Source organism: Leptopilina heterotoma, unplaced genomic scaffold, assembly GCF_015476425.1.
Source record: "Leptopilina heterotoma isolate Lh14 unplaced genomic scaffold, ASM1547642v1 Lhet_411, whole genome shotgun sequence".
NCBI lineage: Eukaryota > Metazoa > Arthropoda > Insecta > Hymenoptera > Figitidae > Leptopilina > Leptopilina heterotoma.
This window is the reverse complement of record NW_025111072.1, coordinates 140,736-168,516: the sequence shown is the minus strand read 5'-3', so window position 1 is coordinate 168,516 and position 27,781 is coordinate 140,736. Positions and strand designations below refer to the sequence as shown.

At 31.5% G+C, this 27,781-nt stretch overlaps 1 protein-coding gene across 6 annotated transcripts in view; it reads left to right on the top strand.

Annotated features, from left to right (window-relative positions):
• The window catches only part of LOC122506360 (beta-glucuronidase-like), a 623,628-nt gene that overhangs the window by 476,268 nt on the left and 119,579 nt on the right, over positions 1–27,781 (top strand). For all 6 annotated transcript variants that reach the window (XM_043618482.1, XM_043618483.1, XM_043618484.1 and 3 more), the window contains one exon: positions 11,125–11,313. In XM_043618482.1, the coding sequence (XP_043474417.1) occupies positions 11,125–11,313 (189 nt within the window). The remainder of the gene's footprint in view (positions 1–11,124; positions 11,314–27,781) is intronic.

Sequence of the window (27,781 nt, the reverse complement as noted above, 5' to 3'; positions counted from 1 at the left end):
TTATCCAAGTAGAGTCGGTCAGTAGAGAGTTAACAAATTTTTATTTAACTTTGGAGAGTTCTTTCATGTAGAGTTGGTCAGTGGAGAATTAAATAAATTTTAATTTATTTTGGATAGTTTGGCCGTGTAGAGTCGGTCAGTGGAGAGTTAACAAATATTTATTTAGTTAGTAGTAAAATAAATGATCATGAGAAGGGAAGAATTGAAAAAATTCAATGTATCGTCAAAATTGCGACGTTTCGTTGGCTAAGGTTTGCCAACCTCATCAGGCTAAATTTATTTAAACAGAAAAACACTTCAATATTTATAAAGGTTTAAAACAACACTATACACTATACTAAAAATATGTTTAAAGAATATCCTACCAGGTTCGTTAAAACATAAAAATCGCGTTCTAACTCGTCAAAACAAAAAAGATTTCACAGAGAAAAAATATTTTTTTATAAAAATTTTCACATGTATTAAAAAAGAAAAGTTTCTTTATATGAGAGGAAGACATTTCAGCACCCTAGTTCAGTGTCAACTGAAATAAATTAAAGTTTTGCTATTTCGAGAAAGTCAAAAGAATCAAGATAAAGAAAAAGTCAATGAACCGAATGTAAACACAGTTTTATCATAGAGGGAGCAAGTTGTGTTATTGTTGTGTCATTATAGACAAGAGTCTAAACGTCTGAGAAGAGGAAAAAAAGTTCTGTTTAGAGTGAAAATATCTTCCTTTCTATTAATAGTGGAATGATTTGTTTTTATATGGATCATTTCAGATATTCGTCGTTTTATAAAATTTGGTTCATTGTCCAAAATTTTGGCATTTTCCCAATCGAAGTCATGATTACAATTAATTCGATGGCGGTAAACTACAGAGTTATCATTTATTTTTTTATGTTCATTTATGCGAGTTAACAATGATCGTTTTGTTTCACCTATATATGTTGCTGGACAATCTTTACAGTCAAACTTGTATACAACATTTGTTCTGTCCCATTTTTTAGATGAATCTTTACCAAGTCTAATTATAGAATTGGAGTTTTTATTAATAAGTGGAATCGCAGTAAAATGAAACTCTTTGAGAATATTTGACAACTTAAAGAAACATTTTTCATTGAACGGTAAACAAACCTTCGGGATTTGACTGTAAATACTAATTTTATTTCGATTATTGTTATTATTATTATTAACCTTAGAAAATTTTATATGGTTTATACGAATTTTTATATGTTTATCAATAAAATCCAAAAGATAGTTATTGTTTTTTAAGATGGATCTTATCTTCTTTAAGTTATCAAAATGAAACTCTTTGTTGGACAATGAAATCGCTCTATCAACCAGATTGTATACAATATTCTTTTTTTGTTGGCTTGGATGATCTGAAAAATAATTAATGAGTCTATCCGATGAAGTCGGCTTTTGATACCAATTTGTGACAATTTTGTTGTTTTTTCTAGTAAGTTTTAAATCAAGAAAATTAATTGAGTTACCCTTTTCTTTCTCAATAGTAAATTGTAATTTTTGATTGTAAGAATTAAAAGTATTGATGACTAAGTTGACATGTTCTTTTTTTACAGCTAATATTGTGTCATCAACATATCTAAAATAAAAAAGGGGGACACAATTGTGCTCCTCCTTACCGCCATCGAATTAATTGTAATCATGACTTCGATTGGGAAAATGCCAAAATTTTGGACAATGAACCAAATTTTATAAAACGACGAATATCTGAAATGATCCATATAAAAACAAATCATTCCACTATTAATAGAAAGGAAGATATTTTCACTCTAAACAGAACTTTTTTTTCTCTTCTCAGACGTTTAGACTCTTGTCTACAATGACACAACAATAACACAACTTGCTCCCTCTATGATAAAACTGTGTTTACATTCGGTTCATTGACTTTTTCTTTATCTTGATTCTTTTGACTTTCTCGAAATAGCAAAACTTTAATTTATTTCAGTTGACACTGAACTAGGGTGCTGAAATGTCTTCCTCTCATATAAAGAAACTTTTCTTTTTTAATACATGTGAAAATTTTTATAAAAAAATATTTTTTCTCTGTGAAATCTTTTTTGTTTTGACGAGTTAGAACGCGATTTTTATGTTTTAACGAACCTGGTAGGATATTCTTTAAACATATTTTTAGTATAGTGTATAGTGTTGTTTTAAACCTTTATAAATATTGAAGTGTTTTTCTGTTTAAATAAATTTAGCCTGATGAGGTTGGCAAACCTTAGCCAACGAAACGTCGCAATTTTGACGATACATTGAATTTTTTCAATTCTTCACCTTCCCATGATCATTTATTTTACTACTAACAATTAAACTATTGAGGGATTTAACGCTTATCACTCAAATATTTATTTACACTACCGTCGGGAATTATCGGTACGGCTGCACGCGCACGGCCCAAAAACATACCAATCTTTAAATTACGATTTTCTTGTAAATACAAATGTCAGAAAATTAACAAATATACCATTCGAAAGATTATTAAATTCTACGATTAATGGTACATAACTGAAAATTTTAATAATTTATACAAAGATTGCAGCAATCGACAAATTTGACAAAAAAAATTTTAAAATACAATTTTTTTGGAAATTTTTTCAACCCCTGCACATTTTTTAAAAATTGCAGAAAAAATTTGAAACTTATATAGGTGTGATCATTCAAGTCTCATCTTTAATTTAAGACCAAAAGAATTCAAAAATCTTAATCGGTTAGCGAGATATCATTATAAACGAACGAGCATTTTCAGCCAAAAACCGTTCAAAATCGACTAATTCAATGCATTTGTCAAAAAACATGCTCGGACGTTTATAATGATATCTCACGAACCGAATAAGATTTTTAAAATCTTTTGGTCTTTAATTAAAGATGAGACTTGAATGATCACACCTATATAAGTTTCAAATTTTTTCTACAATTTTTAAAAAATGTGCAGGGGTTGAAAAAATTTCTAAAAAAATTTTATTTTAAAATTTTTTTTGTCAAATTTGTAGATTGCTGCAAGCTTTGTATAAATTATTAAAATTTTCAGTTATGTACCATTAATCGTAGAATTTAATAATCTTTCGAATGGTATATTTGTTAATTTTCTGACATTTCTATTTCCAAAAAAATCGTGATTTTAAGATTGGTATGTTTTTGGGCCGTGCGTGTGCAGCCGTACCGATAATTCCCAACGGTAGTGTAACTTTGGAGAGATCTTTCATTTAGAGTCGGTCAGTGAAGAATTAAAAAAATTTTATTTTATTTTGGAGAGTTTGTTCGTGTAGAGTCGGTTAGTGAAGAGTTTTCAAATTTTTAATTAACTTTGGAGAGTTTTTTAGTGTAGGGTTAGTCAGTGAAGTATTAAAAATTTTTTAATTAATTTTGGAGAATTTATCCATGTAGAATCAGTCAGTGAAGGATTAAAAATTTGCTAATTAATTTTGGAGAATTTATCCATGTAGAGTCGGTCAGTGGAGAGTTAACAAATTTATAATTAACTTTGGAGAGTTCTTTTATGTAGAGTCGGTCAGTAGAGAATTAAATAAATTTTAATTTATTTTGGAGAGTTTGTTCGTGTAGAGTCGGTCAGTGGACCCTCACAGCACCGGGATATTCAAGATATCCCAGAGACGTCCTGGGGATATCGATTTGTTTTCGGAAGTTTGGATATCTCTGGGATATCCTAGGGACGTCCATGGATATCCAGAGGATATTCCAGGGATATCCAAACTTCCGAAAATAAATCGATATCCCCAGGACGTCTCTGGAATATCCTGAATATCCCGATGCTGTGAGGGGAGAGTTAACAAATTTTTATTTAACTTTGGAGAGTTCTTTCATGTAGAGTCGGTCAGAGGAGAATTAAATAAATTTTAATTTATTTTCGAGAGTTTGTTCGTGTAGAGTCGGTTAGTAAAGAGTTTTCAAATTTTTAATTAACTTTGGAGAGTTTTTTAGTGTAGGTACACGGAAAAAAAGTACGTGAAATTTTCATTGACTCGGTACTTGACTTTTGGATACGACACAAAATACTAAAAACAGTCTAGTACTTTTGCATGAGAGTTTCAAAAGCAGTCAATGAAAATTTCTAGTACCTTGCTTGAGAATTTCATTGACTTAAAAAAAAATTGTAAAATAAAAAAAATAATTTCCACTTGTTCACACAATTTTTCTGAAATTCACTCATTCATTCACATATTTGGATAATTACACAGTGCAACAGCATTTTTATTTTTAAAATCGCATAGGGTGATTTTTATAGGTTTTTTGATGCTGAATGCGAATCCGTAATCAGAATTGTTCCATCACCCTAGATTTTTGAGAAATTTGACCTTGAAAATTAAAAAAAGGCCGTTTTTGGGGTACTTTTTGGTTTTTTATCAGGATATAAAAATTTTTCCTAGGGTTTTCACTACGTGCGTACGAAAGCCCATATCTTCCTTAACAATTTCCAATTTGGACCTTTTAAAAATATCTATTTTTCGATGAGTTATCTTTGTTTGAAGTTCGCGTCGCATCATAAAATCAGCAAAAATGCCGTTTTTGAGGTATTTTTTTGTTTTTTATCAGGGTACCAAAATTTTTTCTAGTGTTTTCATGATATACGTACGAAAGCTCATATCCTTCTCAAGAATCTCCAATTTTGACATTTTAAAAATATCTATTTTTCGATGAGCTATCCTTGTTTGAAGTTCGCATCGTAACGTCAAATGGGATAACAGTGAGAAAAATATTAACATAATATTAATATTATCCCATTAAATATCAAGCAGAATCCAATGATTCATTAAAGAAACTATTATATTTTTAGAAAAATCAAAAATAAATAGACCATTTTTTTTGTTTATCATTTCAAATTCTTTAACAATAATTTAACAAAAACAAAGATAACTCATCGAAAAATAGATATTTTTAAAATGTTTAAATTGGAGATTGTTGAGGAGGATGTGAGCTTTCGTACGCATATCATGAAAACCCTAAAAAAATTTTTTGTACCCTGATAAAAAACCAAAAAGTATCCTAAAAACGTCCTTTTTTCAATTTTCAAGGTCAAATTTCTCGAAAACCTTGGGTGATTGAACAATTCTGATTACGGATTCGCATTCAGCATCAAAAAACCTATAAAAATCACCCAATGCGATCCCAGAAATAATAAAAAAGTTAAATTCTGTTGCACTGTGTTAATCACACAAACAAAGAACAATTATTGTATCACTTTTCGACGTTCGTCAACACTTATGAACTAACCTATAACACACATACTTACGTACATACTACGTAAAAGTACATACGTACTTTTAAGTGTTAAGTATGTGTTTATATTTAAGTTATACGTGAATATATGTATATTCACGTATAACTTAAATATAAACACATACTTAACACTTAAAAGTACGTATCGAATTGTTCTTATATACTACGTGGTGAAATTTTTCACGACCTCTGAGACATGCTATTTCACTGAAAACTGAGACTTACATAACATTCTGTTTTGTGAGAAACACAAAATAAAAAATATTTTTTTGAAAGTCAATTCTTGAAGACAAATATATATTAACACTATTTGTTTTTCATAAAATAATAGTATATTCACATCTGAAATTAACACAAATGGAAACAGACGATCAGCTGGCATTTACCTTGGGTACACGGAAAAAATTAATTTAGTACATTTTACGAAACTAATTTTGGAATAGCGGATACGGAGAGGAGTTTAGTATAAGATAAAACAGAATCAATAGTAGAGGCATTATTCCTGAACTGCCCCAAAAATAAAAAAAAGTTCTTGGATTTCCTTTATACTTTGGAAATATGTTACCCTAGTAGGTACAAGTTACTACACCAATTTACAGGTCCAACCCCCCACCCCAATCAAAAGGGTTTTATGATAGTAAATATAAAAAAGGAAAAAATTTAGTTTGATGAAAAAAGCTAATTATTTGTTAAAAAATGAAAAATTTGTTTATAACAAATGTAATTGTTTAGGCAAATAAATTTTTTAAGTTTTTGAAAGAATGTACATATGATATAAATATTTAAAGTTTGAAAAATGACGAAAATGTTTACAAATACAAAAGGAAGTTGATTATTGTTTATATAATTGTTAATATTAATGATAATTTTTAACTGTAAAATAGTTTTTTACTAAATTAGACATAAATTTTAACTTGTCTGCAAAAAAACCAATTTTTTTTATGAAGAAGGTCCGAAGTAATCTATTTGTTAATTAACATTGTTTGCAACAATTTAAATAAATTGTATTATGCTTTATTAATTGTCCGGTGGTCATACTAGACTAATTTAAATTAATTTCGATCATGTGTAATGGAAAAATAAAAAAACTAACATGATTTTTTCTAAAAATATTGTAATTTGTCAAATTTTTGAGTAACAAGAAAAAAATAAACAATTAAAAATTCAAAAATCGACTTTGATGGATCTCTTAGTAATTTTAAATCAAGAACATCAACATCCGATAAAATTTGTAGTTTCTAGACAATTTTCAATAGTAAGTTGAAAAAAAATCCCACTGTTCATCGCGCTGGAGTGCGCGAGCGGACGGACAAATTTTACTTATTACACTATATCTTTGGCAAATTGTTTCGGCCCATTTTCAGACTTATATCTTCTTTTAGAGGAATTCCCAAGCTTTCATTTGAGATTATTAAAAAGAAAATAAAAACTACCGAACTTGCACAAAATTGCAAAAAACTATTTATTTTAAAAAATTTTTGCAAAAAAAATTTTTTTTTTATTATATAAATAAAATATTTTAAAAGTACACAAAAAAACCTTTCTAAAACACTACTTACTTTTTTTAATTGAATAATTTAAGTAGAAACTACAAATGTTTAAAGAATGCAGGTTCGAGTTGAAGCTGAAATTTCAACCCCCCACCCTTTTGATTGGGGTGGGGGGTTGGACCTGTAAATTGGTGTAGTAACTTGTACCTACTAGGGTAACATATTTCCAAAGTATAAAGGAAATCCAAGAACTTTTTTTTATTTTTGGGGTAGTTCAGGAATAATGCCTCAGTAATATATGATGACTGCGTTTCTCGAAAACTCAAAAAAAATTCTATGGAATTCACAAATGATCGGTTGGACGTTCTAATTCAAGAGTTTTGTAAAATGTTTAGCCTGAAGCGCATGCGCCACGGAAAAAAATATTCACGGAGAAAAAAACGAATAAAGCAGAAAAAAGAATTTCTTAATGTACCAATGAGCTCTCAAGACCATTTTTTCTCGTCTTCTATAGGAGATAGATGATTGGTTCGACACATGTGACTGCACTCTACAACGCAATGGTTCGCTTGGATTGGCTTATTTTATTCTGACACTAACTTAACGGAAATACGCATACATATAAACGAATTCTGACGCAACACACATACAATATAACTCGCACTTGTAGATGAAAGAATTGAGTTTCTTTATATACTAACTGAGGAGATTAAAACTGCGCTTGTGAGAAATGTCAATATACTGAATATTAATTTAAAAAAAAATCATTTTTTTAAAAGTTATACAAAATATTTTATGGTTTTTAAAATAACATTTTTTGATTATAATTAGTTATAAAATCTCTATAATATTTTTCAATTTTTAGAAAATAATTTTATTTTTAATTTTAAATTATAAATAAATTGACAAAAAATTTTCAAAATTAAATTCAAACTCAAAAAATGTTTATATTAAATTGTCTAAAATTTGAAGTAATAACAGTTAAAACTTGAGAAATTAATATATATATTGTCATCGGTAAATATTATGATAAACTATAAAATTTATTGGACTGTAAATTAAAAGAAATTAATAATAATTAAAAGTTTGGATTACAAAAGCACATAAAAAATGTTACGAATTTGGAACAATGAAATGTGAAATACGTAAAAGAAAACAATTATCCAAATGTTACCGGCAGGTAAAGCAGTTCTCTTTTTCCTTCCACATATTATATCTATATATACAGCAGACAAGTTAATACCGACGCGACGAGACAAGCTTCAACATATCTATTTATAACGCGACTTTTGGTACACCCCGTATAGAATTTTACGAAACTTTGTGTTCGAGAATTCACGATAGACAGCGAAGTGGAAACTCAAACCACGCGTTTTTAGATTGCACGAAACATTTTTACCATTTTCTGATAAAATGTTCACCAGAAAATACGAAACATTTCTACATTCAAGCTTGTTTTATAAATTACAACACTGGTTGCAGTTTCTCGACAATTGTTCTGCTTAAAGTAGTGAAAGTTTCTGGGTTTTTGAAAAACTTCGTCTAGGAATCTTAAATATCCGCTAGTGCGAAATTAGTTTCGTAAAATCTGCTGAACTTATTTTTTCCGTGTAGAAACGCGCAACGCACACTGCGCATGCTCTACAGAATTTTCAAGCGCAGTCAACTAATCTTTCACGTACTTTATAAAACTGAACCAAGAAGACTAGAGACAGGAGGTAAAACTTCGGTAGTGGGGGTATGGCAATGCTGAGTCGCTCAGCTGATGTATGGTCAGGCGTTTACTTTCAAAAAAAGTTTTCGCCGCAATAGACCACACGGACTTCTGCGCAGCTACACACGTAAACACAGGAAAATATATTCTATACAAATACAATATGAAATATAAGTGTTTATATTTTCAAACATCTTTTAGTTATTAAAAAAACGTTTTAAAAACAAAAAAATGTGTAAACTGTAGCATGAAGTGTATTAAAAGTTAACAAAAAGTAATAGTCATAGTGTTGTGTTTATCTTTCTTCTTGTTACAACTTTTCACACAGCACGTTTTCGGAATTTTTAACTATTTGAATAACACTTAATTTAATAATCACTCACATTAATTCTATATATCCGTTATGACACACATTGTCAATTGTGTCTCGATTGCACTTTAAAGTTAACCTCAAATTAAAATCATATCATACACATATGTAAAACATATGGTATACAAGAATTTGAATGTGTGAGTGATGGGTAGAAGCACCGCGCCGGCGACTTTTCGAAAACGAAAAACGCCTGGTTAATGAAAGGCTTTTGACTCATCCCCACTACCGAAGTTTCACCTCCTGTCTCTAGCCTTCTTGAACTGAACAAATGACTTTTCGTTAAAATTTAAAAAACACTGTTGCCCATACTAGTACTAGAATAACTCTAGGACTTTTCTATATTTTCTAATAAAAAATATATAATACAGCCTTGTATTTTGTGTCCTATCCAAAAGTCAAGCACTTTCAAGGAAGGATTCACGTACTTTTTTTTCCGTGTAGGGTCAGTCAGTGCAGGATTAACCCATTAACGCCCATGATTAGACAAATAAAAATATCAAAATTATTATTGGAAACAGGAATGCGGATCAAATAATGACTTTTGACGTCAAAAATTGTTTAAAAAATAATTTGTTTATAAAAATTGTTATAAACAAATGGAGAAAATTGATAAAATTTTAAAAACTAATAGCGCCATTCGATTCTACGTGAAAAATTACTAAAGGAACATGTATGACATTTTAAAAATTTTCACTCAGTTTGTTGTAAATAATTTATAAACAAATAATAATGCACACTCATGTACCTATTTGAGCCCATCATTACACAACTTAAACATTTCATCAAAATTATGATTGGAAACAGGACTGCGGATCAAATGATGACTTTTGACATCAAAAATTGTTTAAAAAATAATTTGTTTATAAAAATTGTTATAAACAAATGAAGAAAATTGATAAAATTTTAAAAACTAATAGCGCCATTCGATTCTACGTGAAAAATTACTAAAGGAGAAAGGAGAAAATTGATAAAATTTTAAAAACTAATAGCGCCATTCGATTCTACGTGAAAAATTACTAAAGGAACATGTATGACATTTTAAAAATTTTCACTTAGTTTGTTGTAAATAATTTATAAACAAATAGTGCACTCTCATGTACCTATTTGAGCCCATCATTACACAACTAAACATTTCATCAAAATTATGATTGGAAACAGGACTGCGGATCAAATAATGACTATTCTAAAGGTTAAATATTTCATAAGAACAAATGCAGGCAGAATTTGTTGATTCATAATTTTTAAAATTTTAAAAATATTCTAGTAGTCTTTTCCCTTAGAATCGAATGGCACTATAAGTTTTAAAAATGTTATTAATTTTCTCTATTTCTTTATAACAATTTTTATAAACAAATTATTTTTTAAACAATTTTTGACGTCAAAAGTCATTATTTGATCCGCAGTCCTGTTTCCAATCATAATTTTGATGAAATGTTTAGTTGTGTAATGATGGGCTCAAATAGGTACAGGAGAGTGCACTATTTGTTTATAAATTATTTACAACAAATCGAGTGAAAATTTTTAAAAAGTCATACATGTTCCTTTAGTAATTTTTCACGTAGAATCGAATGGCGCTATTAGTTTTTAAAATTTTATCAATTTTCTTCATTTGTTTATAACAATTTTTATAAACAAATTATTTTTTAAACAATTTTTGATGTCAAAAGTCATCATTTGATCCGCAGTCCTGTTTCCAATCATAATTTTGATGAAATGTTTAGTTGTGTAATGATGGGCTCAAATAGGTATGTGAGTGTGCATTATTATTTGTTTATAAATTATTTACAACAAACTGAGTGAAAATTTTTAAAATGTCATACATGTTCCTTTAGTAATTTTTCACGTAGAATCGAATGGCGCTATTAGTTTTTCAAATTTTATCAATTTTCTCCATTTGTTTATAACAATTTTTATAAACAAATTATTTTTTAAACAATTTTTGACGTCAAAAGTCATTATTTGATCCGCAGTCCTGTTTCCAATAATAATTTTGATGATATTTTTATTTGTCTAATCATGGGCTTTAATGGGTTAATAATCAGAAAAGGTTGAACTGAGTCTCTGAATTGTAAGCTACTGAAAATAGGTCTACTTTCAAGAATGATAAATTTCGAAAATTTATAACTCGAAAATTTGGGCAGTTATAAAATATATAAACAAATACCTATTCAATATTTTTCTATATACATTTATAAACAGAAGAAATTTTCCGGGCGATCTTTAAATTTTTTTATTTCAAAGTAAATAAAAAGAATCTCCATCAAGAAGCAAATAGCACTAATTTAAAATTACTAATGTTTTTATAGGAAGATAAAGCTGGTGAATTTTTGGATATTATTAGCTTCAATAGATATAATTCTTGGTATCACAATTCAGGAAGAACTGACATGATCACAGAAAAAGTAATTTCAGAAGCTGAGTCTTGGCATCGCAAATATAACAAACCCGTTTTGATGTCGGAGTATGGTGCAGATACAATGCCTGGATTGCATGAGGTGAGCATTATTGATACTAAAATTATATAATATTGTTAATGGAGTCGTTCACAAACTACGTCACAGTCCTTGGATTGGGAGGAGGTCATGCTGTATGTGGCGAAATGTGAAAAAACATTTATTCTGTATATAAAAAATGTGACGAAGAGGGAGGGCTAAACTATTTTTAACTGGAATAGTCAAACCCAAAAGCAAAAAAAACGATAATATAATCACTACAAAACCAGGAGATAGGAGTTAGGACGCTCTAAAGGAGTCGATAAGTGTGCAAATAAGAAGAATTAAATTTCGTTTAATGTATTTTATTAAACACTAAGGGGAGTTTTAACAATGATTTAGGGAAAGGTTGCCATCTTAATTATAGATTTACAAGACTGATTAACAGCGACGTTGTACAATAAAACGAAGGTAGAGACGACGCGGTAGGGGGAAAACTATAAAATGGTTGCCAATTAAGGGGGGAGTCTGGTCAAACCGAGTGTTTTTTCAAAATGTTTTTTCTAATGATATAATATATTCTTATAATTAACTAATACAACCGACAGATTAGCTCAGTCGGATAGATGCCTCGCTTGGGAGATGTTTTAGGACCAAGAGTAAGTACCCTTGGTTCGCGCCCATTTGGCTTGGTATTTTTCCGGCACGTGAGATAATCTGAGCGGGAGGTTTGACGTCGAGGTATAATGATGTGCACTGTCGATTATTGTCCGGTACACACAATTAGAACTCAAATGTCGATAAACCGGTTGTACTCAGGAGAGGTTTTCTAAGTTTCCCTCTCCACTGTCGAGAAAACCCATTAGACAGGTGGTCCAGTCAAATACGAATACTCCTAATTTTCAAGTCGTTCTGTAGGCGCAAAATTTAGAATTAAGTATAGAAAACATTGTAAGAGAGAAAATTTGTATAGCCAAGTTATGTAGGCTGAAGACAGGTGTATAAACAAATAAATAAATTATTAACTAATACTTTTTTACATAAAAGGGAACATATTGAGAAGAAATTTTAAACAAGAAAAAATTAATTTAATATATAGGGGAAAGTGGTCCTAAGTTGGCCGTGGGCCTAAGTTGGCCACCCTGCGTTTCTCAGAGATGATATACTGCACGAATCTATAATTTCGTGGTGTGATATATTGATAAACCATGATATAATTTATGGACTTCATTATAATCTAAGATTCTTCTACGCATTGTGAGGACAATTCGGATATTCGTACTTGCTCTTAAAGAGCCTATATTTTCCAAACCTCTATCTTTAGACGAAAAGGATTGTGAGGCTCATTTCGAAGCTACACTTTCTCGCTACCCAAATGGTAAATACTCTGTTCGCTATCCCTTTCGCGAACTTGTACAAGCTTTAGGAGAATCTCGATCTTCCCCACTTGCATCATTTTTTCGTTTAGATAAGAAATTGGATCGAGATCCAGAACAAAAAATCTACAATCAATTTCTCAAAGATTATGAAGCGCTTGGTCATATGACCAAACTTAAACCGGAACAAGTATCGATACCTACGCGAGTTTTTCTTCCTCATTATCCGGTATTGACCGATTCCAGCAGCGCGACAAGACGACGAGTCGTTTTCAATGGCTCTGCCATTACCTTAAACGGAAAATCATTAAATGAAATTTTCTACACTACCGTTCGTGAGTATCAGGACGCCCCTTTTTTCATAAGTGGAAAAATGCTTAAAACGTAGAAAATAAGAATGACAAAAATTTTTCGTATTTTTTTCCTGAAAGCGAATGAAATTATGAAAAGACTGACACCTGATCGAAGAATTTTCGATGACTATTCTGTCAGATACAGAAAAAATACTGGATTTTGCATGCTTTTCGTAATTTTTTAATTTCTCGAAAACTAATTAACTTTTTTTAGCGTTCTTGGTCTTGTTTCAATCTCTATTCAATGTAGAATCTAAATTAATTAATGGTATTGTGATATAAATTTTTCCAAAAAAATTTGAAACTGAAAGTCGGATAAAAAAATTTTTTAAAACAGATTGACACTTTTTCAACAACAACAAAATTTTTTAAATTAAATAATTAAGTAATTAAAAAGATTTTTTGAATTTTAGTATATCTATTAAATGAACATATTTTACATTGACCTTTTTGACACTTAAATATTTATGATAATTTTTTTAATTTTTTTAATCCTACTTTTACAAAAATTTATTTCACAATACCAGTTAATAATTTAGATTTAACATTAAATAGAGATTGAAACAAGACCAAGAGCGCTAATAAAAGTTAATTAGTTTTTGAGAAATTAAAAAATTACGAAAAGCATGCAAAATCCAGTATTTATTCTGTATCTGACAGAATAGTCAACGAAAAGTCTTCGATTAGGTGTCAGTCTTTTCATAATTTCATTAGCTTTCAGGAAAAAAATATGAAAAATTTTTGTCATTCTTAGTTTCTACGTTTTAACCCTTTCAGACCCAGTGGTCGATATATCGACCACCTTTTAAGCCACCGATTTTTTTAACGATTGTACACCAGTTTATCCATTCCATTTTTTCCAGTAACCTTTTTTTCCACTAATTCTTTTTTCCAATAACCTTTTTTCCACAAATATTTTTTTCCACTAATTCTTTTTTCCAATCACGATTTTTTTACTAATTATTTTTTACATTTTTCAAATTGTTGAATGGTAAACTAAAGTCAACTTCAATTTGTTATTTAATTTGTTTAATGTCAAAATCGTGCCGCGTTTGAGTTTTTCAGTCACTAAATTCAAATAAATAAAATACCCACGAGAGCAAGGCGTAACTTGTAAAAGTGGAAAACGACCCCACAAATTAAACAAGGTCCTTCGGACCTTGGCAGCTTGGTGCCTCCCCAAATTAGAATTACGAGCCATCTCTGAAGCTCAATTTTAATAACAAATAATTATAGTTTGTAACACATAATTCGATTACTTAAAAAATATATTTAATTATTAATTTTTGAATGGGTTTTTCAAGTTCTGAGAGAAGAATGTGCGAGGCACGGTTTTGTCATCTCGACTACCATGTTAATGACAGACTTCATCTGTCGACAAAGCCATCGAGCCATCGGACATGATATAAAATTTTGAAAAATTGTTACATTATTTCATTACTTTTTGGAAAAAAATTGGTAGTGGAATAATTGGATTGGAAAAAATATAGTGGAGAAATTGATTAGTGGACAAAATGGATTGGAAAAAGTGTATTGGAGAAAATGGAGTGGAGAAACTGACACAGGTCTCCTCAGGGGTGGGCAGGTTATTCTAAAATGTAACGCTACAAACTTAGTGGGGAGTTGTTCTAAATGACTTCCAAATTCCAAATTTTCAAACCCATAAATCGTACCTGATCCTCTTTTCGAATCATCTCTTTTACAGATAGTCGGAAACTTAAAAATGTATTATCTTAATGTGGGAGCTTTGATTCAGAAGACTGCTGATTTTTCGTTATTAAAAATTTTGTAGACCAAGATTTTGTAGATAATTATGTTCATGATTTTGAAAAAAGTGGGGATAAGGGAGAGTGGGGCAAGACGGGGTACTTAAGGTTTAAAGCGCAAAAAACGAAAATTATCGAATATATATTTTATTATTTTCTTTAATAACCATCTTTAGGAATCAGTCTTTACTAATAAAAGCGTACAAAGGCCATCTGTTTCTTAAAAAATCATAAAATTTATAATATGGAAAAAATTGCAAATCTCCCTATCTTGACCCACCGGCGCGGTACTAAAAAAGCAACCTATTTCTGTCGACAAATTTTACAAGTAAAGGTTGGATCTTTATCTTCGTCATCGACACCAGCACAACTGCACATAGCCCATTGGCCGCAGACAGAACAAGCAGCCCAGCCTTCATTTGAGTCTAAATAATAACCATTACAATTTATAGATACAAGATGTATTTTCCACTTTACCATCTCTAATTATTGATTTAACCTGACAAGCTTTTTTTTCTTTTTGGTCACTCTTATTTTATTCAGTCTTGATTTAAGAAGTTTTCTTAACTTCCCTTATTTCTCTTTTCTTTTGCTTCATTTGTGTACCCCGTCTTGCCCCACTCTTCCCTACCCTATCTTGCCTGCACCTACGAAATTGAATAAAATGAATAATTACTACAATTTACGATTGAACAAAGAAAAAAACATATGCTTCCCTTCTTCTGTAACCCTTGCCAGTTATAAAATTTTTTATATAGTTCATTAATCGTTATTATTAAATAATAAACACCTCCTAAAAAAGTGAAAAATTCACAAGAAAATCGTCGAAAACAGTTTTTTTTAGTAAAACAGGTAAAAGATTTGTTCTCATGGCTTTTAGGTTTTGTAAACAAGAAACTATCGTCTCGGTGTAGTATTATGTAAAATATAATCGCCATTGGTTAATTCGTTTGTTAAATAGGGCCGGTACCACGTCTTCCCCCACTCTCCTCTATAAGTCCCAAAAATCACTTTTTAGTTTTTGTAAATACAACTGTTTTAAAAAATGATTGGATTGGTTTAAAATTTGTTACTCCGGGGTTTCGGGGTCGCTGATTGCGAATATAATGTCAAAATAAAAAAATTTGTGGACAAATTCCTAATAAGCGACCCCGAAATCCCGCGAGTAACGAGTTTTAGGCAAATTGAATCGATTGTTAACCCTTAAACCGCACCCTGGGTGTGCGACACCCATATTCTAGCTTTTTACTCCAATATTTCGGTTAAATTCGTAAAAATTGAACATGTGTCGTTATTGGACGATATATTTTGTACTTAAGTTTATGTTCCGTGAGGGACATTAGTCTCCCAAGTGTCTTTGTGTATTTGATAACTTTATGAAGTTGTCGGCGAATAATTTCTGCTTGTTTGACACCCAGTTTTTGGTTTAAGGTAATTTCAGTAGTTTTAAAAAACTCTTTTTTAATTATTAAAATTAAATAAATCATTATGAAACCTATTTTTCTTCAAAATAGATGTACTGAGCTATATAAGATAATTTTTCCAAAAGATAATATCCTATTTCAGCTTGGAGAACACATTTAAAAGTCCCCGGGTGTCGCACACCCAGTGTGCGGTTTAAGGATGGATTTGGCAGTGTGCGGTTTAAGGGTTAAAAGTCGATCGCCATATTGGATCCAACATTTTGAGTTTTAAAAATCTGACGTCATATTCGTAATCAGCGATCCCGAAAACCCCCGAGTAACAAATTCTTAGCAAATCCAATCATTTTTTTAAATAGTTGTATTTAGGTCAATTTGTATGCAGGACAACTATTGAAAAATCAATTTTGACAGTTAATTTAGTTTGTTGTTGGCAATATCGCTATATTTTCGTAAAGTAGAGGGTTCAAGCTTTAATTTAACTCACATGACAAGTCTCTAGCACGTCGGATTTACCTAGTAGAAATTTTCAAAAACTACTAAGAAATGATTTTTGGGTATTTTACCCCCAATTTTCTCAAAATCCTGACGTGATGGGAGGTTTTTGTTAAATGTTAATTCGGATTTAGCGCACCAAAAGCTTCGGTAAATGACTTCTCGATCTCAGACAACGGAAATTTTTATTTTTTGCAGGCTTCTGAAATTATATATATATATATATATATTCATATCTGTAGCACTTTAACCTGTGACAGACGTGTCCAAATTCAAAAAATCAAAAAGTTTCTTGAAGAAGAGACAATTCGGAACCATAATTATCTATAAAAACTTTGTCTAAAAAATTTTTAGTAACGAAAAATCAGCAGTCTTCTGAATCAAAGCTTCCACATTAAGATAATAAATTTTTCAAGTTTCCAACTATCTGTATAAGAGATAATTCGAAAAGAGGATCAGGTACGATTTATCGGTTTAAAAATTTGGAATCTGGAAGTCATTTGCAACAACTCCCCACCAAGTTTGTAGCGTTACATTTTAGAATAACCTGCCCACCTCTGAGGAGACCTGTGCTGAGTCACTACCTTTTTAACATAACTTAAAGGAAAACTTTAAATAATTGCATATTTCTTATTTTTATGCTTCTACAAATAGGGTTTAGTAGTTTTTTAACAAATTAATCTACATTATTTATGTTTTTTTGTTATTAACAAACTTATACACGGAAACGCATTATTTCTGGTTAAACCTGACTGTAATCAAATTAAATCAGTAACATATACTTTAAATTATGTTTGTTTTCTAATTTCTCGGGGTTTGCTGAATATTAATCTAAAATCAGATAGGGGAGGGTAGGCTACATTGAACCACCTCTAATAAAACACTACAATTTACTTCAAAAATAATATTTCCACTTACATTGTAAAAAATCATTTTACATTGTAAAAAATCTTATTTTTCACTCAAAAAAATAGAAAATTGTTGTTAAAGAGTTATTATTTGTTAATATAGGAGATTAATATATTTTGATGTCAGGTTAGGTAGGTAAAGTGACAGTTTGAGTTTATCTCGTTCACAATTGTGATGAAAGCATGTCTTCCAGTATTTTTCTTACTAATTAGTAGAGCAGACAACTTTACAACTCTTAAAATTGAAAATTCTTTGCTTTCTCGGGTGGTTCAATGATGCCGCACTCACTGTATTCACATGTATTCAAGTAAATTTGGTTAATTTTTTATTTTTTCGTCCAACATATTGTGTTCTTAATTTTGAATTTTAAAAAACTGACTTCAGATTCGTAATCAGCGACCCCAAAAAACCCCAAGAGACAATTTTCAAGTAAATTTGTTTAATTTTTAAATTTTGTTTGCCATTTTGAATTTTGAAAAACTGACTCCAGATTTGTAATCAGCGACCCCAAAAACCACTGAGTGACAATTTTGAAGTAAATTTGTTTTATTTTTAAATTTTGTCGGCCATATTGGATCTTCTATTTTGATTTTTGAAAAACTGACTCCAGATTTGTAATCAGCGACCCTATAAAACCCCCGAGTGACAAATTTTAAGTCAAATTAAATAATTTTTAATTTTATAGTCCGCCATATTGACTCCGCCATTTCGAATTTTCAAAATTTTGAAAATGTGGTAGGTACTATAACTATTGTAGATATTTTTCAATTGTCCTAATTATGGGACTGAAAGGGTTAAACATTTTTCCACTCATGAAATAAGGGGCGTCCTGATACTCACGGACGGTAGTGTATATCGGTCCTAAGTTGCAGTCCGAATAACCATCAATTGTATTAAGATGGGGATTGCATCGATTCGTTTAATCTGCGGACATCGAAAAAATGTTCCTTTAAATTGACGTAACTCCAGAAGATTGGCATGTCCAGTGTATATTTTTGTCGAAGCGATAATACCGAACCTGTTCAAGCTTACGAGCTAAACACTATCACTTACGGAACGTCATGTGCTCCGTACTTGTCCATTCGAGTCCTACGCCAGTTAATTAAAGATGAAGGGCTACGTTTCCCCCTAGCAGTCCCAATCTTCGAATTTAATACCTATGTCCAACAAAATGGTCCAGCAACGTCCCCGAACTATTGACAAATTTGGATCACAATGATCATGGAATAGCCTTTGAACTGCCTATGAAAGAGAATATGAACCTACAAGTTTTAGGAGTTTTTTGGAATCCCTGATTAGATTCCTTTAAGTTCCTAGCCAAACCTCAACCAAACGAGATTTCAACAAAACGCTCTATCTTATCGCTATGGTTGTTACAATTGTCTTGGGACGATCCTTTGCCCAAAGAAGTTCAACAAACTTGGGAACGTTTTCAAATTTCTATCATGGAAGTTTCCCAAATTTCCATACCAAGATGGATTCAATATGCCAGTGATGTTCTTACCCTTGAACTGCATGGTTTTTCCGACCCGTCAAAATCAGCTTATGCAGCCGCTGTCTATTCTCGAATCGTCACACTAACTGGAGAAACGTCTGTTCATCTTCTCGTCGCAAAGACTAAGGTAGTTCTAATAAAAACGCTAAGTATTTCGCGCTTAGAATTGTGCGCTGCGTCGCTTTTATCGAAATTAATTTGTTTCATGCAAACCCCCCTACAATTACCCGAGAGTAAATTATTTTGTTGGATTGATTCGACAATAGTCCTTTGTTGGTTGCAGAAACAATCTTCTAATTGGACTGTTTTTGTCGCTAACCGCGTGTCAGAAATCCAAACTTCTATCCCGAAAGCAGTCTGGAACTACGTTCCATCCGCGGAAAACCCAGCTGACTGCGCATTCCATGGAAAATCAGCTTCTTATTTGTCTCAGTTTTCTTTCTGGTGGAACAGACCTTCTTGGCAGTCTTCATCGACAGAATTTTGGTCAAAAGAAAAGATCACTTCGCGTCTCAATTTACCAGAAAAACGAAAGAATCTCATTTGTTTTTCTACAAACATTAGCTGGGATTTACCTACAACATTTCGTTATGGATTAAATCTTCTTAACAACAAGCCTTTGCTTTCGAGATTCACTATCATCCTGACATGAACTTCCAAAAACTTCAAAGTTCAGAAAATTAAATCCAATTCTCGACCATTCACAAGTCCTCCGCCTCGGTGGACAGTGCCCTGTTATTCTACCAAAAGGACCTATCTCTGATCTTATTATTAGCCAATTGGCTAATAATAACACCAACTTATTACACTCTGACGCTCAGCTAACCCTAGGTGTTTTGAGGGAAAGATTTTGGATCCCGGGGGCGAGATCGATAGTCAAGTCAATTATCTATCGTTTCGTTATCTGCACACGAAATAAAGCACGTAATCGTTTCCAATTCATGGCGGTTCTGCCCTCAGCTAGATATTCTCCCTCAAGGACATTTTCACACACCGGCATAGATTACGCCGGAACAGTCAAGGTTCGTTCAAGCTCTGGACGCGGTAGTAAGTCTCATAAAGCTTATATCGCTGTCTTTGTGTGCTTCTCGACTCGCGGCATTCACCTGGAATTGGTCGACGATTATTCCAGTGAAACTTTTCTCGCCGCTTTCAAACGTTTTGTCTCGCGTCGTGGAATTCCAAGTGATGTATACACCGATAACGGTACAAAATTTCGCGGTGCTGAAAAAGAACTTTCTATGAACTTCCGATCCCTCAGTAAAGATCAAAATTTAATTTCAAATCTCGCTAACGACGGCACGACGCGGCATTTCTCTCCCCTCACGTACCTCATTTTGGAGATCTGTGGGAGGCCGGAGTGAAGTGCGTGAAACGTCATTTACATGAAATTCTCGGTTCTTCGATTACTACGATCAAGGAATTAAATACTCTTTTAATGCAAATTGAAGCGTGCTTGAATTCATGATCGATTGACCCTTTGAATGACGATCCTGAGTCGTTCAAAGTTCTAACTCCGGGGCATTTTTTGATTGAGAACGCCTTAGTTGCATTTCCCACTCCGTCAGTTTTTGAAATCAATGAGAATCGCTTGTCTCGCTGGAAATTTTATTAAAAATTGCTTGAGCGTTTCTGGTGTCGGTGGACGTGTGAATATTTGTTTACTTTACAGCAGCGAAACAAATGGTTCTCACGTCAACCTAATGTATCGCCCGGCATCTTGGTTTTGTTAAGAAACGATAACACAGCCACAAAAAAAAATAAAGTGTCTTGATCTGGAGTCGTATTCCGATGTATTTTGATGCGCTGAATCCGAATCCGCCATCAGAATTTGGCCAATTGGTCCTGGTTTCGCCCTAACCTCAAAAAATATCCTAAAATTGTTAAAATGGGCATTTTAAATTATCAAAATTGAATCTAACCGCATATTGATAATTTTCTAAGATCCCTTAATTTAAATAAACTATTCTATAAGCTTTTCAATCGAAAATTCATATAAAACATTAAATCTATCTAACCTTACCTCAAAAACACATCTATGATTCAAAACAAACAAATTATACCATACACAGCGTAATAAAAAATAGGTAAGCTCATAAAAGTTACAACTTAGGTGTTTCTATGATTGCTGATTACGAATCGGGTGTTAGTTTATCAAAATTCAAATTGGCGGATCCAATATGGCGGACAATGTAATTAAAATTTGTTTGGATTGGCTTGAAAATCCTTACTCGAGGGTTTTTGGGGTCGCAGATGACGAATCCCATGTCGCTTTCTAAAAATTCAAAATGTCGGATCCAATAATACGGCCTTTATTATTTTAACGATTTTTTAAAATTTATTACACACGGTTTTTCGGAACCTTTGATAACGAATCATATATCAATTTTTATAATCTTAAAGTCTTACGAATTGCTTTCTAACAATTTTTTCTAACAATTCGTAAGACTTTAAGATTATAAAAATTGATATATGATTCGTTATCAAAGGTTCCGAAAAACCGTGTGTAATAAATTTTAAAAAATCGTTAAAATAATAAAGGCCGTATTATTGGATCCGACATTTTGAATTTTTAGAAAGCGACATGGGATTCGTCATCTGCGACCCCAAAAACCCTCGAGTAAGGATTTTCAAGCCAATCCAAACAAATTTTAATTACATTGTCCGCCATATTGGATCCGCCAATTTGAATTTTGATAAACTAACACCCGATTCGTAATCAGCAATCATAGAAACACCTAAGTTGTAACTTTTATGAGCTTACCTATTTTTTATTACGCTGTGTATGGTATAATTTGTTTGTTTTGAATCATAGATGTGTTTTTGAGGTAAGGTTAGATAGATTTAATGTTTTATATGAATTTTCAATTAAAAAGCTTATAGAATAGTTTATTTATATTAAGGGATCTTAAAAAATTATCAATATGAGGTTGGATTCAATTTTGATAATTCAAAAGTGACCATTTTAACGATTTTAGGGTATTTTTTGAGGTTAGGGCGAAACCAGGACCCATTGGCTAAATTTTGATGGCGGATTAGGATTCAGCGCATCGAAACACATCGGAATACATATGTCTCGACCCCAGATCAAGACACTTTATTTTTTTTGTGTGGCTGTGTAATTTAACTTCAACGAAGTGGAAACTCGGTCGTGTGATTACAAGCACTTTCGGTATGAATGGCCTGGTAAGAGTTGTAACGATATAACATCGAAATCACAATATACCAATTTCGAAAATACATATGTGTGCTTCCTGTAAATTCAAGGTCTGTGTGTGAATGACAATTTTACGAACTTTGTAAATTTGAAGATTTACATTGCGATAATTTTACCGCAAGGCCAGGAAGTATGTTCAAAATATTCTTTTATTTCAATTTGATTTTTCTTACATTTTGAATTAGAATGCTAATTTCCTGGTCAGTTGTTCGAGTGTTGACTTTTTCCTTATTTTTTCTGTTAAACTTATAATTATTTCTCTTTTCTTGTTATCGCAAACAAAAATGAAATAAGTCAGTACTCGATGAGCCCTTCGAGAAATACGGTCGTTTTACGAATGAAAATTATACTTATGTATCTCTTCAGAAAAACATTGTTTAAGTGCAGATTATGTTAATAAATGGTTTTAGTGATATTAATTCCACGACAAAGTGCTTTATTTATATAGTTTATTTGTTTTATGGCACAAGCCAATACAAAGAGGTTGCCGTAGATTATTAAAAATTTAAATAATACTTTATCTATTATCTAATTTTTCACATAAAGTTCTGATAAAGAGATACAAATTTTTCATTAAATTAATTTGCGTGTTTTCTAACATATTAATAAATACGCTCTTTATGACAGACACATCCTCTTCCACACATAAATATTTCGTTCTTTCCGCTAAGAGATGAGGACATTCAATTAAAAGGGGATACAACATTTCAAGAGTATTGGTTCCACATCCACTGCAGATTCCAGAGACACTCAGCTTATATGCTTTCTTATCTATTATTATTCTAGTGCATATGTTATTTAAAAGACGAATTTGGCTTACAACTCTTATATACTTTAACGGAATTTTAGTTTGTAAATAACTCTGCGGTCCCTTAATTAAAGCCAAGTGTGGCAGAATCCGCAGTGAATGAGATTCACTCAATTTTCTAAAATCTTCCATATATAGATAATTTTCATATTTTTCTATCCAAAAAATTTTTTTCTCTTGCAATTTATGTATATTTAAGTTTTCCCATTCTATTTTTTCATTAATATATTCGAATATGAGTCCTACCTGATCGTACCAATTAAATTTATTTTTATCCATTTTGCTCTGAGCTAAAGCTTTCAATCTTAAAAAACACATTTTTGGATATCTGCCTTCTTCCATCAATAGTATTTTTTCTATTAAATTTAAAACATATTTAAAAACTTTAACTGATAATCTGGAGACTCCCGTCTCCAGTCTCAATGCATAGTTAGGAGTGTTTTTTGGAAGAAGTAACATTTTTTTGAGGAAAGTATTTTGAATTATTTCAATATCATCCAGATATCTCAAACCCCATACTTGAATAGCGTAAAATAAATTACTTACAGTAAGGCATTTGAATAATCTAATAACTGGACTCCAAGATTTCAGATTTAGACGATTTAACAAAGACACTGTTGTTCCAAGAGCTACATTCGCTTTACTAATAGCATAGTTTGTTTCGTTAAAAAACGTTGCCGAGTTTGAAAAAATTACACCCAGGTATTCATATTTAGAGACTATATCAATTTTTTGTGTTTTATCATACATGAATGATCCGTATTTATAATTGTGGGAATGTCCACCTTTTCTAAAAATAACTATTTGCGTTTTCTTTACATTTATTTCTAGTTTATTAATAATACAATATTTTTTTAATGCTTTTAATATTTTCCTCATATTTACACATGTGTCAGCAAGTATTGCTATGTCATCCGCATACGCAAAAAGTAATATCTCAACTAAATGATTTAGGGAGACTCCTCTAATTCCTTCAGCTATCAAGAACTCTTCAAAATCAGCAATAAAACAAGAAAAAAGTAGGGGACTTAGTACTTCACCCTGTAAAACCCCTTGAGTGACCTTGGTGTACTCCGAAATCCCGGATGACCCTTTAACTGCAATAGAGGCTTTTAAGTATAAATTTATCAAAATGTTTATGATTTTACTGCCAATTCCCATCCTGAAAAGTTTCTCCCACAAAATTTTGTGTGAAACCGAAGGGAAAGCACTACGAAAATCTACAAAGAGAACGAACAACTTTCCCCCAGTGAGGTTCAGGCGAGATTGTATTATTGCGTTAAGAGAAAAAATATTGTCAATGCAACTTCTGTTTTTTCTAAATCCCGCCTGCCACTCTGGCAAAAAATTGCCGCTCTCTATCCACCTGTTTAGTCTTTCTGCAACTATTTGCGTAAAAATTTTTACAATGCAATTTACCAAAGCGATCGGGCGGTAATTCGCCGGGTCCTTTTTCTCACCTTTTTTATATATCATTCTAGCTAAGATATTTGCCCAAGAATTTGGAACCTCTTCTTTTTCCCAAATTTTATTAAATAAAATTGATAAATAATTGATCCAACTATCTGGAAGATTTTTCCAAAATTCATTTGTGATACTATCTGAACCCGGCGACTTACCGTCCCTGCACTTCTTAAGACTCATTTTGATTTCCCAATTACTGATAATTTCATCTAGATATGGATTTCCCATCGGCATCACGGTTCTCGGAGTACTCAACCTCGCAGGAAAAATGCTTTGAAAATAATTATACCATTCCTTTAAATTTAAATATTCCTTCACATTTAATCGAGTTCTATGTTTATTTATTATTTTCCAAAAATTAGAGGAATCTCTTACAGAAGAAAGTTGATCCAAAAAATTAGAATTATATTCATCCCTTTTAAGTTTTTGAAGACAATTATATTTTTTTTTATTCATTATATTCAGCCACTTTATCTACGAAAGCAAAATTATCATTCTTACATTTTCTTAATAAATTATTTAGATGTTTTTTAAGAGTTATACAGTCACAATCAAACCAAGGTTTAGATTTCCCTTTTATTTTATTATTTCCTATTCTCATCCCTAAAGTATTTGCTATATCATGAATTTTTCTAACAAAAGTTTCTGCAATTATATTTATATCTACATTTTCTTCTATTTCTAACGGAGAGTTACTGAGAAGAGATCTATATTCTTCCCGTGATTCGTTCTTCCATCGTAAGCGAATCATATCGTTTCGACTTTCATGCTTATTAATTAGTTTAATTAAATTAATTGATATTGGGAAGTGGTCTGAAGTAGTGGTTATATAATTAACTAAAAAATCTAATACTTGTTCAATCCCTGAAAGATTAGACCAGGCAAGATCTATTGTTGATTTCCCTAAAGAATTCAAAAAAGTAAATTTCGCGGGGTCATCTCCCATTGACCTTCCATTTAAAACAACAAACGCATTTCTTTCCATAAACGACACAACTTTTTTTCCTCTTACATCTAATTTTACATCTAAAACATTTCTCTTGCTATTAACAAACATGTTATCATCTATTATCTGATCCGACACCTGATTCAAATCAGCTATTCTTGAATTAAAATCTCCCAAGATAAAAAATGGTACATTGGAATATCTCATTAATAATTCATCAATTATCTCTTCAAAATTTGCGACAAAAAAATCAATATTTCTATTAGGGGAAACATAAACAGCACTTACAATAAATTCAATATTCGAGACACGACTTGAAATTTTCACAATTATAAAATCTTCAGAGCTGCTTATTATGTCACCACTGTATTTGTTTTGGTTATAAGCTATGAGGATCCCTCCCTTCGCTCTTCCTCTCGTCGCCGTCTTGATTGCAGGCTGGTATAAGACATCAAAACCATTGAAAACACTCATGAATGCAAAGGACGGATCGTTCGTAGACCAAGTCTCACACAGACAGACGATATCACAAACATCAACAATGGGTAGTAAGTCGGTTAAATTTCCAAGGCCTCTGACATTCCAGAAAATAATTTTTTGCCTACAGAGATGGGATAGTGGCTAAGCAGGGTGATCGTTCTTCATGCTCGTATTATTTGTCCTAAAAAATTCATGAATTTTTTTTTCTGGGATGAGGGATTTCAATTTTTTTGTCTTCTTTGCGTTTTTGGTACCAGTTGATCTCACTCTCTTTCGGCTGGCGGTGGATATTCCTGACATGGTGGAGTCATCACTTTCAACATCACTATCATCAACAATTTCACTAATCTCTTTTGAGTTAGAAGATAACATTTTATGAATCTCTTCGATGCTGTAGTAAACTTCATCCATCAAAAGTTTTGAACCCCTGATAACGGCCATTTTTCCTTGTTTCTCCAGAAGTGTTTTCGCTTCGCAGAGTATATTGTACTGACTTTTCTTTCTCTCTCTCAACTCCTTCGTCATGTCGTTGGCAAAACTTAAATTAAATTTACCAAAATTTTTAGCTTTTTTGTAAATTTCATTTTTGCACTTTTCTAATTCGAAGGATATAAGGATCGGACGATTCCCTTCATTTTTTCCCAATCTTCTTACATCAGAGATGTCCTTTTTTTCAATATTTACCTCTGTTTTTTTGAAAATTGATAATACCGTTTCCAGTAGATTTACATTTTCAGACGGAGTGTCACTCACTTTAAATAGAAGAATATTTTTTGCCTTCTTTCTATTTAGGAGAAAATCAATTTTTTCTTCACAAGATGAAACTTTAATCGCCAATTGTTTATTCTCTTGTTTTAACTTTTTATATTTTAAGCATTGCTCTTCAATTGATTTTGCAAATTTAATATTGTCCTTTCTTAATCCACTTATTTCACTTTCCACTGAGTCCATTTTCTTGTTTAAAATTATTAACAATTCTTTTAATTCCTCATAAGTGGTCATTTTGTGAATTATTAGAAAACACGTCAATACTTAAAACCGTTATAAACTAAAAGTTAAGAGAATACACGCAAAATAAACTTGGCACAGAGCGAACAGTAAACACGTCTTATCTCATCGACTGCCTACGGGCAACCAAAGTGCTTTATTTACAGTCCACTTATACTTTTACCTTTTTAAATACATTAGAAAATTAAACAAGAATAAACAAAACTTTATTTTATTCCTGGACATGATTTAAAACTTGGATTTAGATTAATTTATACGGCATATGTATTGTTCATTGTGCTAGCCCTCTTGAGCCCTTCACCCTATGGAGTTGGTTATGGTGTCATTTTATTTCTTATAAAATCCACTTTTGTTAAATGCTGCGGCAAATATGCGGCATTTGACATCTAATACCTAAAAATTGATCTCAAACGTATCTCTGCTCGAAGAACACCTTATTGCTTTAGCGCGCCAGCATTTAATTTATTTTTCTCTGTGCAGGTAAACTGATGTGTTCTTATCATTTCACTAAATTTTTAATTTTATTCATTAAATTTGTCATAAATATTACGATTCTTAACATAATTCACCTTCTACTCCCTGATTATCTCATTCTACCTTACTATACACCTTGACAAGCTAAACATGTCGCAAATTACCAAAAAAATATTGTAGACTGGTTTTTCGAGTACAACAACGATGTAGATTTAGTTTTAAAGTATAATGTATCAAAAGAAGGTCTCAATAAAGATAAAGTAGTCAGAAATGGACATTTACTCACTTTAAGAAAAGATCTTATTCGATTGAGAAGCAA